Below are 17,500 nucleotides of genomic sequence, written 5' to 3' on the forward strand. Positions count from 1 at the left end.
TCTCTCCCTGTCTGTCTCTCTACCTGTCTGTCTCTCTACCTGTCTGTCTCTCTACCTGTCTGTCTCTCCCCGTCTGTCTCTCTGCCTGTCTGTCTCTCCCTGTCTGTCTCTCTACCTGTCTGTCTCTCTACCTGTCTGTCTCTCCCCGTCTGTCTCTCTGCCTGTCTGTCTCTCCCTGTCTGTCTGTCTCTCTACCTGTCTGTCTCTCCCTGTCTGTCTCTCTACCTGTGTGTGTGTGTGTGTGTGTGTGTGTGTGTGTGTGTGTGTGTGCGTACCGGTTGTCACTCAGGTTGAGGACCCGTAGCTTGGTCATCTGTCCGATCTCGTCTGGTAGGAACTCTAACTTGTTGGACCGAAGCGACATCACTGTCACGTTCCTGCAGTTCCCAATCTGCAACACACACACACACACACACACACAGAAACACACACACACACACATACACACACACGCACACACACACACACACACACAGACAGAAACACACAGACACACACACACACACACACAGAAACACACACACACAGACACACACACACACACACATTATATGCAATGCACCAAGATTGTGTGTGTGTGTGTGTGTGTGTGTGTATGTTTCTCTGTGTGTGTGTGTGTGTGTGTGTGTGTGTGTCTATGTATGCAGATTATTCAACACTTTACATGTCTGCTTTCCATCACCTCAGCCCTCAACACAGAGCTGCAGATAGAAGAACATCCCTGTCCTGAACATCTGAGACTAAGACAATTGAATTGTATTTGGATCAAAACACTCATTAAGCTCTAAACCACAGCTGGATCTGGTTATAAACCACAACTGGATCTGGTTATAACCCACAGCTGGATCTGGTTATAACCCACAGCTGGATCTGGTTATAACCCACAGCTGGATCTGGTTATAATAACCCACAGCTGGATCTGGTTATGAACAATGCTGCTATTGAGAAACAAAGCTCCTTGGTGTATGCGTGTGTGCGTATGTGTGTGTGCGTATGTGTGTGTCTCATTCTAACCTCCCCTGGGAGCTCGGCAAGGAAGTTCTCATCCGCTGCAAACGTGCGCATGCTGTGCAGGTATCCAATCGTCGGGGGCAACGACTCCAACTCGTTACAACTGCAATCAAACTCCTCTAACAAGGACAGACTGAGAGGGAGGGAGAGAGGGAGGGAGGGAAGGAGAGAGAGAGAGGGAGGGAGGGGGGGAGAGGGAGGGAGAGGGGGAGAGGGTGGGAGGGAGAGAGGGAGGGGGCGGGAGATGAAGGAAGGGAGAGAGGGAGGGAGGGGGGGGAGAGGGAGGGAGGGAGAGAGGGAGGGAGAGAGGGAGATGGAGAGAGACAGGGAGAGTTGGAGAAAGAGTTTGATCTGAGACATTTGTTTCTACTAAGGGACCAAAGCACAACATAACTCTTTCTGTCTGTCTCTACCTGTCTGTCTCTCCCTGTCTGTCTCTACCTGTCTGTCTCTACCTGTCTGTCTCTACCTGTCTGTCTCTCCCTGTCTGTCTCTCCCTGTCTGTCTCTACCTATCTGTCTCTCCCTGTCTGTCTCTACCTGTCTGTCTCTACCTGTCTGTCTGTCTCTCTACCTGTCTGTCTCTCCCTGTCTGTCTCTCCCTGTCTGTCTCTCCCTGTCTGTCTCTACCTGTCTGTCTCTCCCTGTCTGTCTCTACCTGTCTGTCTCTACCTGTCTGTCTCTACCTGTCTGTCTCTCCCTGTCTGTCTCTACCTGCCTGTCTCTCCCTGTCTGTCTCTCCCTGTCTGTCTCTCCCTGTCTGTCTCTCCCTGTCTGTCTCTACCTGTCTGTCTCTACCTGTCTGTCTCTCCCTGTCTGTCTCTCCCTGTCTGTCTCTATCTCTCTGTCTCTACCTGTCTGTCTCTACCTGTCTGTCTCTCCCTGTCTGTCTCTACCTGTCTGTCTCTCCCTGTCTGTCTCTACCTGTCTGTCTCTACCTGTCTGTCTCTACCTGTCTGCCTCTCCATGTCTGTCTCTACCTGTCTGTCTCTCCCTCTCTGTCTCTCCCTCTCTGTCTCTCCCTGTCTGTCTCTACCTGTCTGTCTCTACCTGTCTGCCTCTCCATGTCTGTCTCTCCATGATTGTCTCTACCTGTCTGTCTGTACCTGTCTGTCTCTTTCTGTCTGTCTCTGTCGTTGAAAGATAGCTGCTCTATTATTACAAAATGTATAGTTTCATAAACATAGTTGCTTTATCACTACACAATGTATAGTTTCATAAACATAGTCGCTCTATCATTATTAAATGTACAGTTTCATAAACATAGGGTTAGGTTTATGTATAAATGTATATAATAGGGTTAGGGTTATGTATACATGTATATAATAGGGTTAGGGTTATGTATAACTGTCTCTACCTCGAGGTAGTGGGCAGTGTCTCTCTCTCTCTCTCTCTCTCTATTGGTCCAGCCTTCACGTAGCTTCAGCTTACCAAACCCCTACCTGCCTGCCCTACCTGCCCGCCTGCCCTACAAGCACTCCTACCTACCCCCCCCCCCCCCCCCCCGCTTGACTGCCACACCGGCCTGACCCCTGCCTGCCTGCCGACTACTCCCCCTGCCTAGACCCCTGCCTGCCTGCCGACTACTCCTCCTGCCTGACCCCCCCGCTTGCCTATCGACCATTCCCTGCTACTCCCCTAAATAAATTCACCCCTTGGGGTTTTACTTTATAACTGTCTCTGTATCTACGCTTGGGTTCTCTGTCTGATCATAACAATAAATGTATATAATTGTCCGTGACATGTTTCCATAGTGGCATTGCCTAGTTCAGAGTGTGGGAGAGAAACACAAATAACTCTACCTGTCTGTCTGTCTCTCAATAACTCTATTTTATATCATGAAATATGTCATATGTCTAATATCTAACCATATATCTTATAACTATATCTAATATCTTATAACAATATCTAATATATTATAACTATATCTAATATCTAACCATATATCTTATAACTATATCTAATATCATATAACTGCAGTTAGGTCCATATATATTTGGACACAGACAGTATTTGTGTTATTTTAACTGTTTACCAAAACATCTTCAAGTTACAGTTATATAATGAATATGGGCTTAAAGTGCAGACTCTCAGCTTTAGGGTAAGGGTATTCACATCCAAATTGAAGGAAGGGTTTAGGAATTACAGCTCTTTAATATGTAGCTCCCTCTTTTTCAAGGGACCAAAAGTAATTGGACAATTGACTCAAAGGCTGTTTCATGGGCCAGTGTGGGCTATTCCTTCATTATTTCTTTATCAATTAAGCAGGTAAAAGGTCTGAGTTGATTCCGAGTGTGGCATTTGCATTTGGAAGCTGTTGCTGTATACGCACAACATGCAGTCAACAGAGCTCTCAATGCAAGTGAAACAGGCCATCCTTAAGGCTGCAAAAAAAAAAAAAAAAAAAATCCATCAGAGAGATAGCGGGAACATTAATAGTGGCCAAATTAACAGTTTGGTACATTCTGAGAAAAACAGAAGGCACTGGTGAGCTCGGCACCACAAAAAGGTCTGGACATCCATGGAAGACAAGAGTGGTGGATGGTCACAGGATCCTTTACATGGTGAAGAAAAACCCCTTCACAACATCCAGCCAAATGAAGAACAGACTCCAGGAGGTAGGCATATCATTATCCAAGTGTACCATAAAGGAAATACAGAGGGTTCACCACAAGGTGCAAGCCATTCATAAGCCTCAAGAATAGAAAGGCCAGATTAGACAGCCCTGTTCTGGAACAGCATTCTTTGGACAGATGAAACTAAGATCAACCTGTACCAGAATGATGGGAAGAAAAAAGTGTGGAGAAGGCTTGGAACGGCTCGTGATCCGACGCATACCACATAATCTGGAAAAAAACGTGGAGGCAGTGTGATGACATGGGCATGCATGGCTTTCAATGGCACTGGGTCACTAGTGTTTATTGATGATGTGATGGAAGACAGAAGCAGACAGATGAATTCTGAAGTGTTTAGGGATATTCTGTCTGCTCAGATTCAGACAAATTCAGCAAAGTTGATTGGATGGTGCTTCACAATACAGATGGACCAAGGACGTGCCGTCCATATAAGCAGAGTAAAAAATTAAAAAGGACAGTGAAAATATTAAAATAAAAGTGCATGTAACCGTTTGTTTGTTTTCATTAAAAGAGTCGTATTTTAGGTCCCAGGGCAGCAGGAGTCATTCATTTTGACGCCACCTGCAGGAGTAAGCACTTCCTACTCTGCCTGCATTGCGTTGCATTATAAGCACTTCTCTCTCTGCTTTCCCTCGCGTACATTCGAATGCGTGAAAATGTCTTTTTTATTTTTTCCGATGCCTCAGCCCGCTGTTTAATGTGGCCAGGGTAAGCATGCTTACAGCCAATCAGTAGGTCTTTCATTTCGATAAGAGCTACTGATTGGCTCTTATCACTTTCAAGTTTACTTAAGTTTCACACTACTTTCTCTCGACCGATCTTCACACCCAGAAAGGGAGAGTCGCTACAGCAAGCCTGGTATGAGCGGTTTATATGATTTATATGATTGGCGAGGCTGGTGGCGATCTGTGCTTAGTTTATATGGTGCTTGGTTTATATGGTTTGAGTACTGCTGTGCTGCTGGTTATGGTTTCTTATTTAAGACTTCCTCTGCTTAATCAATCAATCAGAGAGCTGCTTAATCAATCGCTGAGATAGGCCTAATGTCGCTGTCGGTGCCTTCTGGACCAAAAGTGTTTGAGAGAGATAGAGAGGGAGGGTTTGTGATGTCAAGTGCCTGTGTGACAAAGTGTGAAAAGAAAGTGTGTTGTGAGTTTACTATGGAGGATGGAAACGGTGTGTGTCTGTGTTGTGCATGTGTGCGTTTGCGATGTTGAAACTGGACTGGTTGAAACTAGATTTCAGCAGGCTGGCTACTTGAAAAGATCTTGGTTCAAAAAATATTGAACAATGAGCACCCCTGATATAGTCGAAACTGGCAACTGTTTTTTTTGTTTTTGGTAATCTGATCACAAAGTCACACTACAGTTTATTAGCGGGTTCTAGGGCATCAAAATTGCATTTCCTTGAAACTGTCTATATCTTATGCTTACCCAATCTAAAAGCTCACGGCACGTGCCTGAGATGGACAATGACCCAAAACATACTGTGTAAGCAACCCAGGAGTTTTTTAAGGCAAAGAAGTGGAATATTCTGCAATGGCCAGAGTCAATCACCTGATCTCAACCCGATCAAGCATGCATTTCACTTGCTGAAGACAAAACTAATGGCAGAAAGACCCACGAACAAACAACAACTGAAGACAGCTGCAGTAAAGGCCTGGCAAAGCATCACAAAGGAGGAAACCCAGCATTTGGTGATGTCCATGTGTTCCAGACTTCAGGCAGTCATTGCCTGCAAAGGATTCTCGACAAAGTATTAAAAATGATTTTTAAATTTATGATTATGTTAATTTGTCCAATTACGTTTGAGCTCCTGAAAATAGGGAGCTGTGTATAAAAATGGTTGCAATTCCTAAACGTTTCATACAATATTTTTGTTCAACCCCATGAATTAAAGCTGAAAGTCTGCACTTCAATTACATCTTGATTGTTTCATTTCAAATCCATTGTGGTGGCATAAAGAGCCAAAATTATGGAAATTGTGTCACTGTCTACTTCTGGACCTAACTGTATATCTAATATCTAACCATATATCTTATAACAATATCTAATATCTTATCACTATGTCTAATATCTAACCATATATCTTATAACTATATCTAATATCTAACCATATATCTTATAACTATATCTAATATCTAACCATATATCATCTAACTATGTCGAATATCTTATGGCATAATATCCATATATCATCTAACTATGTCAGTATGGGGTATTAGGGGTCAGTATGGGGTATTAGGGGTCAGTATGGGGTATTAGGGTCAGTATGGGGTATTAGGGTCAGTATGGGGTATTAGGGGTCAGTATGGGGTATTAGGGGTCAGTATGGGTCAGTATGGGGTATTAGGGGTCAGTATGGGGTATTAGGGTCAGTATGGGGTATTAGGGGTCAGTATGGGGTATTAGGGTCAGTATGGAGTATTAGGGGTCAGTATGGGTCAGTATGGGGTATTAGGGGTCAGTATGGGGCATTAGGGTCAGTATGGGGTATTAGGGTCAGTATGGGGTATTAGGGGTCAGTATAGGGTATTAGGGGTCAGTATGGGTCAGTATGGGGTATTAGGGTCAGTATGGGGTATTAGGGGTCAGTATGGGGTATTAGGGTCAGTATGGGGTATTAGAGTCAGTATGGGGTATTAGGGGTCAGTATGGGGTATTAGGGGTCAGTATAGGGTATTAGGGGTCAGTATGGGGTATTAGGGTCAGTATGGGGTATTAGGGGTCAGTATGGGGTATTAGGGTCAGTATGGGGTATTAGGGGTCAGTATGGGGTATTAGGGGTCCGTATGGGGTATTTGGGTCAGTATGGGATATTAGGGTCAGTATGGGATATTAGGGGCCAAGGGTCACTACTACAAGTGGTGTGTGAGTATGTGTGTGTGTGTGTGTGTGTGTGTGTGTGTGTGTGTGTGTGTGTGTGTGTGTGTGTGCATGAATGCGGAAGGTACAGAGAGATGAACACTTAGGGGTCAGGGTTAAGGGTCAGGGTCTAGGGTCAGGGTCTAGGGTCAGGGTCTAGGGTCAAGGTCTAGTGTCAGGGTCAGTGTTAAGGGTCAGTGTTAAGGGTCAGGGTTAAGGGTCAGGGTTAAGGGTCAGGATTAAGGGTCTAAGGTCAGTGTTAAGGGTCAGTGTTAAGGGTCTAGGGTCAGGGTTAAGGGTCAGGGTCTAGGGTCAGTGTTAAGGGTCAGGGTTAAGGGTCTAGGGTCAGGGTTAAGGGTCAGTGTTAAGGGTCAGGGTTAAGGGTCTAGGGTCAGGGTTAAGGGTCAGTGTTAAGGGTCTAGGGTCAGGGTCTAGGGTCAGGGTCTAGGGTCAGGGTTAAGGGTCTAGGGTCAGGGTTAAGGGTCTAGGGTCAGTGTTAAGGGTCAGGGTTAAGGGTCTAGGGTCAGGGTTAAGGGTCAGGGTTAAGGGTCAGGGTCTAGGGTCTAGGGTCAGTGTTAAGGGTCAGGGTTAAGGGTCTAGGGTCAGGGTCTAGGGTCAGGGTTAAGGGTCTAGGGTCAGGGTTAAGGATCAGGGTCTAGGGTCAGGGTCAGTGTTAAGGGTCAGGGTTAAGGGTCTAGGGTCAGGGTTAAGGGTCAGGGTCTAGGGTCAGGGTTAAGGGTCTAGGGTTAAGGGTCTAGGGTCAGGGTTACGGGTTTAGGGTCAGGGTTAAGTGTCAGGGTTAAGGGTCAGGGTCTAAGGTTAAGGGTTAAGGGTCTAGAGTGTAGGGCTAGCATACAGACCCTATATACTCACCCTCTGTTGGCTCGTCCGCTAAACGGCCCGTGTTTTAGATGCATGTGTAGCAAGACACAACACAAAACCCACCAATCACAAACAAAGGAAAACAGGTGGACAAGAAACAGACTGACCTGGTTGGTTGAGGATGGGGCCTGTATCAGCCTATCATAGAGCTCTGTCAGTGTGTTAAACCCCTGATGTCAGTGTCAGGGTTAGGGTTAGGGTCATGGGTTAGGACTAGGGTCAGGGTTAGGACTAGGGTCAGGGTTAGGACTAGGGATAGGGTTAGGGTTAGTGTCAGGGTTAGGTCTAGGGTAAGGGTCAGGGTTATGACTAGGGTCAGGGTTAGGACTAGGGTCAGGGTTAGGACTAGGGTCAGGGTTAGGACTAGGGTTAGGACTAGGGTCAGGGTTAGGTAAGGGGAACTTAGATTCCAACTGCCAATGGCAGTGAAAGTGCTCGGGCACACAAAGAAAAGGGCATCCTTTCTCCTCTATATTTTTAACTTTAGGCCTTTCTGTCATTTGTCTTTTTTTCTTTTTTTCTCCTTCTTTCCCCCATCCCCGACCCTTGGGTCTCCGGGTTCAGGTAAGTACAATAGGTACGTTTTTTTTTCTTTTTTTTTCTTCTGATTTTTCTTCTCCTTTCTTTATCTCTCGTTTAGTCCACTTGGAAAGGTTGTTTTCAAATGTCCTATCCAGTGTCTTTCCTTTCTCAGTCTCTGTTTTTTTGTCCAATAGGTACCGGATTCCAGACCCGAGATGGAGAAGTTATCGCTGCCATGTTGCCTAAGGTGAGTATACAATGTTGTAGATTTATCAGTTTTAGTAATTGTGTATATATGTTGTTTGAGTCTTTCTTTTAGACTATATTTGGTTTCCCCAACATATAACTTATTACACGTTTTACACCCAATAACATACACTAGGTTAGACGATTCAAGCCCCATGGACTGTAGTACTGGGGCACCCAGGTTTGTATGAATGTTCCTGATAAACTTCACCCCTCTATAGTATCTGTCGATCCCCCGTTCCTTCTTTCTGCTCGATGATGCGTGCACCAGTATATCTCCGAGATTCCTGTTCCTTTTAAAAGCTGCTATGATGTTAAAATTGGCCACTGGCTCAACCACTTCTTGTAATTTATTAAAATTCCTCTTCATGGTGTTAAGGGTCAGAGAGGTCGGGAAAAGGTGGAAACAAAAGGGACAATCTTGTCGTTACTCTTGTCTCTCCCTCTAGGTCCATTCTTCAATCCAACGCCATATTTTACTTCAGATCTAATATTACGGAGGAAGGTCCTCCCATATCCTCTGGATCTAAGGGCTCCAAATAAGGTTTTTGTTGCAGTCTCCTCATCCTCCTCCACTGTACAAATCCTTTTGAATCTTATTAATTGGGATTTAATGATTCCTCTAAACGTATGTTTAGGATGATAACTCTCTTTGTGTAAGAGTGCGTGTGTGTCCGTTGGCTTGAAGTAGACCCTTGTCCCCAACCTCCCTCCCCCTCCTCCCCCCCCATAATAAAAACCTCTGTGTCTAAAAATGTAATCTTTTCTTTTTGCAGATTGTATTTCACAGAAATTGAAGTATGGTGTGAGTTCAGGATATCAATAAATTCTCGGAACTCTTGTTCCGTATGGTTCCATATTCCAAAGATGTCATCCAAGTACCGGGTATACCCCGTTGGTTTCTTTGGGCATTTGGGGAAGACAGTTCGCTCCCAGCCATATAGATGTTTGCATAGGCAGGAGCGAACTTCTTCCCCATTGCCGTCCAGTGTACCTGCAAAAAATGCTTTGAATTGAACTCGAAGTCATTCCTAGTCAGGCCTAATTCTAAGAGTGTAAGGGGTCTGGATATTTAGGAAAGATATCTCTGACTGCCCGTAGGCCAAGTTCTGTCTTAATGTTAGTATAGAGGGCATCTATATCTATCGAGAAGAGCATTGCACCCGGTAAGATATGTAATTGTTTTAATTTTCCAACAAATTCGTAGGTATCTTTTATATAGCTGTCATGTAATTGTGACAGAGGATTGAGATAGAAATCAATATATTCTGCTATACGATAGGATTCACTCCCGCAGTCCGAAACAATCGGTCTGCCAGGGGGGATTCGGTGAGGAACCGTCCACGTCCCAGGATCTTTATGGATCTTCGGTAGAAGATAACATTTTCTGGGGCGTGGAGGGTCATCACCAAACAGATAGTATTTTTGTTTAGCACTAATCACCTTTTTCTCCCACAGGTTTTGTACAATGCCCCGGATCTTCGTCTGCGTCTCCAGCTGCAGTGAAGTGGTTAAAGGTAAGTAGTGTCTACAATCGTTTAGTTGTCTGTTAGCTTCTGTTAGATATTGATTTCTATCCATGATTATTATTTTAGATCCCTTATCAGCAAGTTTAATTACAATATCTCGATTCAGTTTTAATTGTTTTAATGCTCTTCTCTCTTCCTCCAACAGATTCTGCTTCTTTTCTCTTTTTATTGGAACCCTTTCAAGACCCCGGATGTCCTGCCTAATGAGTTTTCGAATGGGGTCCCCAACCGACTCCCATTCAGGCTCCCAAGATGAGGGACTGATAAATGGCTCACGGGTCATCTCGATTTCATAGTTAAAGTGGTCCAATAATTTCAAGCGTCTGTGATATCGGTGGAGGTCCCTCTGCAAATCTTGTTTATCCACCGCCAGTGGAGTAGGAATAAAAAAGAGGCCCTTTTCCAGCAGCTTTTTCTCAGGTTCAGAGAGATTAAAAGTGAGTGATACATTTAAAATGTTAGATTGGCTGGGGGTGAGTATTATCGGTCCCCCCACTTTTAGTTTAATTGTTTCATCCATGATTCTAGTACTTTCTCCCCTGTTCTAGGTGTCCAATGGACCGGGTCCTTTGGCATCACCTCAAAGTCCTCAATCCCTGTCAATACCCTATAATTCAACTCCAGCAGGTTGTTAGTCTGTTTCAGAAGGGACTGTATCTCAGGTTCGAGTTTTGTCGAAAATTGTATCAAGGGTACAAAGAATTCTGCTTGTGGGAAAATCCTTTTGGCAGTTGCTATGAGGGCCCCAAATTGCTTCCGGATGGTAGTCATCTTGTTTCCCCCTAGACCAGTGGTTCTCAACCTTTTTTGGGCCAGCGCCCCCCTGTCCATTATCCAGGTCTCTTACCGCCCCCCATCAAAAAAAGCAGGCTTATTTTCTTCCCTGAATATTAATTTGACTAATATTCTGTGTTATATCACAGAACAACAATAACACAGCAGCAATTTCACACATGTCCGGGGCTGAACAAAAAGTAGGCGACAAAACTGTACAATACAACTAACATTGTTAGTTTTTTAAGTGTGCTGGTGTTGCATTTCGCCAAATTGCTGTTTTATGATGCTAATATTTATTCATTTTTGATTGGACTTTGGGGGGGGTGGTGTCACAATATGGCGGCAAACGCTAGGGGGCTATTATTTAAATATTTTATTTAGTATTCTATGGTATTATTTTCATAAACTGACCACTTAGTTCGAATTTCTCATATCAAAACATAACAAAGTTCCAAAGTTCAGAGCTCTGCGCTCCGGGAGGGCTCAGAGATGGGTGCTCTGACTGAAAACACGGTTTTGCCCGAGCAAACTGACCGTTCGTGCACCCGTAATAACACTGATGACAGCTGATCAATCGCAAGCAGAGTAGTGGTTTCCTATAGCAACAAAAGACGCTGACAGCTGTTCGGAGTGCTTATGTGTTCGTTTCCAGGACATCACAAGAGGAGCAACATATCACAAAAAAGCGATCGTATATTTTAGTTTGTAAACGTTAAGACGAACACATCGCAATGCTAACCTCAGAATGGCACTAGGGATAACATCCACAACAACACTTAACAGTAATACATTTATGTAATATACTGTAATGAACCTGCGAGGGGAGGGGACATTCGTAGCTGATTTCTCTAGGTTCGATTATTGGTAAGCGACAGAGAACTTTCCGGACTGGTTACAATACGATCGCTTTTTTGAGATATGTTGTTCCTGCTGTGATGTTTTGGTATGGTGGTATGGTATTAGGCATTAGCACTCATTTGAACTAAATTAAATAATCTGTATTGAAAGGAAGCGAACGCATAAGCGCAGAGGGTAGTGTGTATACGCGGGGAGTGAGTATTTGGCACGTCAGTGGCGGGGACATGGACTGAGTATCACAACTAAAATAAGAAATGTTTCGCTTATAGCCAACAATTACAATGAGCCCACAAACTGAAACATATGTCACTCAAGCATAGCCTACAAGGAAAACACTTATAGAAGTTGGGCATTGAAAGTTGGCTTGTGCTAGCATTAGCTATGGTGCATCCATAGTCAACATGACGTTACAGATGGGATGAACCGGGGTTCTTTCTATCGTAGCCTAGCATAGTATTGCAATTTCTGCACTGTACATGAACTGTCAAGATTCTTCTACAATGCAGCTTACCCAGACACATTGGAAACTATCAAAAGCTCTGCCTTTGCTAGCTGAGTTGTTTAGCTTCTCCATCTTCTTGATGACACTCACTTTTATTTTTGGGGGGCGCTGCGCTACATGTGTCTGCATCACAGAGCCCGGCCAAGTTCAGAGCGCTCATAGGTTTGGGTGCTCTGACTGAAAAGACGGTTTGTCCGAGCGAACTGACCGTTCGTGCATTTACGAACGTACCCGTAATAACACTGCTGACAGCTGTTTTTCATGAGAAAAATACTTTATGCGTGAACGCCCCCCAAGAACACCTCAACACCCCCCTTTAAAAAATATTTGTTCCAGCGCCCCCCGATGTTGTCTGAACGCCCCCTGGGGGGCGGTACCGCCCCTGTTGAGAAACAATGCCTTAGACCAGGGGTCGGCAACCTTAAATGTTGAAAGAGCCATATTGGACCAAAAAACAAAAAACCGAATCTGTCTGGAGCCGCAAAAAATGTAAAGCCTTATATAAGCCTTATAATGAAGGCAACACATGCTGTAAGTGTCTATATAAGCTATAATATTAGCCTACTATCAAAATAGTAGGCTACAAATACATAAGCCTTAGCACATATGCATACAACCGAATGCAAACGTATTGTGCTTTACAAAAGTGAAACACTAGGATAGAGTAAAGGGGTTCCCCCAAAACATTTTTTTAACAGAGTAGATGCAATTTCGTGTATTCTGGTGCCTTTTAACAGGTGGGTTGATACTTTTATGGATAACAATATGGATAAGTTTGTAATTTCATCCAGAGGAAGTGAGCAAACCAAAAGATCGTCAGCCAAAAAATAGACAAATCGACAGACTGTAGACTACAGTACCAAATGAAAACTTTGATTGATTGATTGATTGAAAACTTTATTAGAAGATTTGCAGAAGTAGGTACATGAAAGTACATATTACATACAAGGTCAACTAACAGGATAAAAACCCAAGAAAGCCACTGGCTTATTTCAATTGGGGTCCTTGATTCTCAATTCATCGTTAGGGGGTGCTAGCCTCCCTCGTCCTCTTTTCACTATTTTAAGTTAAGCACAGGAACGCCGGCGCTCCCAAATATCATACCTTCTTTAGAAGTTCATAATTCGGAAACGGTTTGAGCTAAAGACAAGCCGCTTTTTGCATTTAAAAGTAGGCAAATAGCGCTCACCGGGAAGCTCCCGTTCATCGATGTTCGTCGCCGATGTCCGTATATAAATCTAGCCACAAAGTTGTAGACAATATGGATAGTTTCTTGCTTTGCCTGCCGCAGTACTTCGTCAATCCCTGTGGATATAGGTCTACTCTTGAAAAAAACCTGTCACATCCAGTCTCATGTTGGGTCCAGTCAAAATACTAGTCATGTGCCAACATATCCGAATCCTATTGGCCCTCGTACAACATTACAGCGTAAGCAGGGAGTTGTAGTTCAAGGAGAGACACCGCGGCAACGTAAAAAAGAAATAATCGTTGTTAATTTCCATTTGTGGTCAAAGCCACAGGGAGCCACTGAGGATGGGCAAAAGAGCCGCATGCGGCTCCGGAGCCGCGGGTTGCCGACCCCTGCCCTAGACAGTTGTTCAACCCGACTGAAAACACCACTTTTTGGACTGTGGGAGATGGATCCAACTTATCCAGGATGCACTTTAGATGGAAAGTTTTGGCACCTGGGAAGCTGTCCGCCTGCATGTGTGTATGATTGTATTCTGGAATCCTGGAAAGGTTTGAGTCCCCCATCATAATAATTGGTTTGCGGATTTCTAGAGACCAAGCCACTGCCTTCTGGAAAGTATTTGGATGGCGAGTAGGTATTCTTCCCACCACTGAGCTGACAGTTCCCCTCCCCACTGTCAGATCAGCCCCCACCTCTTCAGATACTATTTCTCTCCCACTGCTTGAAATTGGGATTAGGCTAGGGATGTCTGATTCTCTCACAACCACATTATTGAACACCTCTACCCTTCTTTTTTCCTTAAGGTCAGCTGGACTGTCAATCGATGTTTCATTCAACCCCTGCACCTCCGAGTCTTCCAAGGGACCCAAGTCGAAAATGGATAGGATCTCAGGGTCAGGTAAGTACATGTTATGTATCTCAGCTGTACATTTTTGCAGCCTGCTCTTCGGACCCGGGTTAAGGTTAGGGATGGGGTTAGGTTTAGGACTAGGGATGGGGGTGAGGCCAGGATTATGGGTGAGGGTGAGGTTAGGGTTAGGGGTAGGGATGAGGTTAGGATTAGGGTAAAGGGTGGGGGTGAGGTTAGGGTTAGGGTTAGGCATGGGGTCAGGGTTAGGATTAGGGTTAGGGTCAGGGCTAGGGTCAGGGTTAGGGTTAGGGTTAAGGTTAGGCAAGGGGTCAGGGTTAGGGTTAGGCAAAGGGTCAGGGTTAAGGTCAGAGCCAGGTGAAGGTCTACTAGTTGGACGCCGCAGTCGGTTTGTCTGAGATCTAGGTGTCAGGGGTCTGTAGGGGCCTATGCCAGAGTTGTGGCCCGAGGTGTAATTCGGCCCTCTCTGGTCTTTAGGTGGTAGGCCCGGCCAATCGCCCTCATCCAACCCCCCCACCGTCCCCTGTGTTTCTACTGCAGATAATAACTCTTCCCCCCTTACCAAGGTCAAAAGGGAGGAGATAGGATTCAGTGAGTCGTCGTTTATATCTGACTTTCCCATAAGCCACTGCTTTGTCAAAAGACACTTGGTCGAACAGTGGGAGGTTTTCAAGGGTGTGGGCAATTACTGTATCATAGTGTTCTTTCAGAATGTTCATGTTCTTTGTCATCCACTCATCAGTGTTATGTCTCACCCTAATTGCCGTTTCTTCACTAGGGGAGGAGGGCTTGATGAATAGGGTCAACTTGTTCACCTGTCTCAACATTCCAGGCGGAAACTTTTCCGGTAAGGGTTAGGACTAGGGTTAGGACTAGGGTCAGGGTCAGGGTTAGGACTAGGGTCAGGGTTAGGACTAGGGTCAGAGTAAGGACTAGGGTCAGGGTTAGGACTAGGGTCAGGGTTAGGACTAGGGACAGGGTTAGGACTAGGGTCAGGGTTAGGACTAGGGTCAGGGTTAGGACTAGGGTCAGGTTTAGGGTCAGGGTTAGGACTAGGGACAGGGTTAGGACTAGGGTCAGGGTTAGGACTAGGATTAGGACTAGGGTCAGGGTTAGGACTAGCGTCAGGGTTAGGGTTAGGACTAGGGTCAGGGTTAGGGTCAGGGTTAGGACTAGGGACAGGGTTAGGACTAGGGTCAGGGTTAGGACTAGGATTAGGACTAGGGTCAGGGTTAGGACTAGGGTCAGGGTTAGGGTTAGGGTCAGGGTTAGGACTAGGGTCAGGGTTAGGACTAGGGACAGGGTTAGGACTAGGGTCAGGGTTAGGACTAGGGTCAGGTTTAGGGTCAGGGTTAGGACTAGGGACAGGGTTAGGACTAGGGTCAGGGTTAGGACTAGGATTAGGACTAGGGTCAGGGTTAGGACTAGCGTCAGGGTTAGGGTTAGGACTAGGGTCAGGGTTAGGGTCAGGGTTAGGACTAGGGACAGGGTTAGGACTAGGGTCAGGGTTAGGACTAGGATTAGGACTAGGGTCAGGGTTAGGACTAGGGTCAGGGTTAGGACTAGGGTCAGGGTTATGACTAGGGTCAGGGTTAGGACTAGGATTAGGACTAGGGTCAGGGTTAGGACTAGCGTCAGGGTTAGGGTTAGGACTAGGGTCAGGGTTAGGGTCAGGGTTAGGACTAGGGACAGGGTTAGGACTAGGGTCAGGGTCAGGACTAGGATTAGGACTAGGGTCAGGGTTAGGACTAGGGTCAGGGTTAGGACTAGGGTCAGGGTTAGGACTAGGGTCAGGGTTAGGGTTAGGGTCAGGGTTAGGACTATTGTTAGGACTAGGGTCAGGGTTAGGACTAGGGTCAGGGTTAGGACTAGGGTCAGGGTTAGGCTTAGGGTCAGGGTTAGGACTAGGGACAGGGTTAGGACTAGGGTCAGGGTTAGGACTAGGATTAGGACTAGGGTCAGGGTTAGGACTAGGGTCAGGGTTAGGGTTAGGGTCAGGGTTAGGACTAGGGTCAGGGTTAGGACTAGGGACAGGGTTAGGACTAGGGTCAGGGTTAGGGTTAGTGTCAGGGTAAGGGTTAGGGTCAGGGTTAGGACTAGAGTCAGGGTTAGGGTCAGGGTAAGGGTCAGGGTTAGGACTATTGTTAGGACTAGGGTCAGAGTAAGGACTAGGGTTAGGGTCAGGGTTAGGACTAGAGTCAGGGTTAGGGTCAGGGTTAGGACTAGGGTTAGGACTAGGGTCAGGGTTAGGACTAGGGTTAGGACTAGGGTCAGGGTTAGGACTAGGGTCAGGGTTAGGACTAGGGTTAGGACTAGGGTCAGGGTTAGGACTAGGGTTAGGGTTAGGGTCAGGGTTAGGGTCAGGGTTAGGACTAGGGTCAGGGTTAGGACTAGGGTCAGGGTTAGGACTAGGGTCAGAGTAAGGACTAGGGTTAGGGTCAGGGTTAGGGTCAGGGTTAGGACTAGGGTCAGAGTAAGGACTAGGGTTAGGGTTAGGGTCAGGGTTAGGACTAGGGTTCCTCACCTTCCGATGGTGTTCGGCAGGGAGGTCAGCTGGTTGTCATCAACTTTCAGAGTTGTCAACTTTTTCAACATTCCTGGGAACAAATCACACTGTTAACCCTGGTCAGAATAACATGTGTGTGTGTGTGTGTGTGTGTGTGTGTGTGTGTGTGTGTGTGTGTACCTATAGAGTCAGGGAGGTGCTGCAGCATGTTGGAGGAGAGCAGCAGGTCCTCCAGCGCCTCACAGCCGCAGATGTCCGTGTCCAGAGTCTCGATGCGGTTCTTAGCCAGGTCCAGATAACGCAGCTGCCTCAGCTTCCCCAGGGACTGAGAGACAGACAGGTAGAGAGACAGACGTTTAGGGAGACAGACAGGTTAGAGAGACAGACAGGCAGAGAGACAGACATGTAGAGAGACAGAGAGGTAGAGAGACAGACAGGTAGACAGACAGACAGGTACAGAGAAGACAGGTAGAGAGACAGAAAGGTATTTAGAGAGACAGACAGGTAGACAGACAAACAGGTAGGTATACAGACAGACAGGTAGAGAGACAGACAGGTAGACAGACAGATATACAGGTAGAGAGAGAGACAGACAGGTAGATACATAGACAGGTAGAGAGACAGACATACAGGTAGACAGACAGATAGACAGGTAGGTAGAGAGACAGACAGGTAGATAGACAAACAGGTAGAGAGACAGGTAGGTAGAGAGACAGACAGGTAGACACACAGACAGGTAGACAGACAGACAGACAGGTCGAGAGACAGAGAGATTTGCATTACACCTTGTTTTTAGAGTATTTGAGTATTTTCTCTCTTACCAGTGTTTTCTCTTTTTATCTGTTAAGCACTTTGGGCGGCTGTTTGTCGTTGTAAAACGTGTGCTATATAAATAAACGTTACCGTACTTACTTACTACACAGACAGACAGGTATAGAAACAGGAAGAGAGACAGACAGGTAGACAGAAAGACAGACAGGTAGAGACACAGACAGCTAGGTAGACAGACAGACAGGTAGACAGACAGGTACCCCAGGGATGGTCTGCAGTGAGTTGTTGTCCATCCAGAGCTCCTTCAGGTTGTGAATCTGCTCCAGGACCTCCGGCT

At 45.8% G+C, this 17,500-nt stretch overlaps 1 protein-coding gene across 1 annotated transcript in view; it reads right to left on the reverse strand.

Annotated features, from left to right (window-relative positions):
* Positions 1-17,500, reverse strand: part of lrrc7 (leucine rich repeat containing 7) — a gene marked incomplete at both ends in the record, with an annotated part of 166,178 nt that overhangs the window by 61,671 nt on the left and 87,007 nt on the right. The window contains 6 exons of the mRNA XM_080523009.1: positions 276-391; positions 1,015-1,144; positions 7,384-7,401; positions 16,411-16,483; positions 16,573-16,717; positions 17,424-17,498. Coding sequence (XP_080379135.1) covers positions 276-391; positions 1,015-1,144; positions 7,384-7,401; positions 16,411-16,483; positions 16,573-16,717; positions 17,424-17,498 — 557 coding nt within the window. The remainder of the gene's footprint in view (positions 1-275; positions 392-1,014; positions 1,145-7,383; positions 7,402-16,410; positions 16,484-16,572; positions 16,718-17,423; positions 17,499-17,500) is intronic.

This window comes from Nansenia antarctica (assembly GCF_963989245.1).
Source record: "Nansenia antarctica genome assembly, chromosome: 2".
NCBI classification, from domain to species: domain Eukaryota; kingdom Metazoa; phylum Chordata; class Actinopteri; order Argentiniformes; family Microstomatidae; genus Nansenia; species Nansenia antarctica.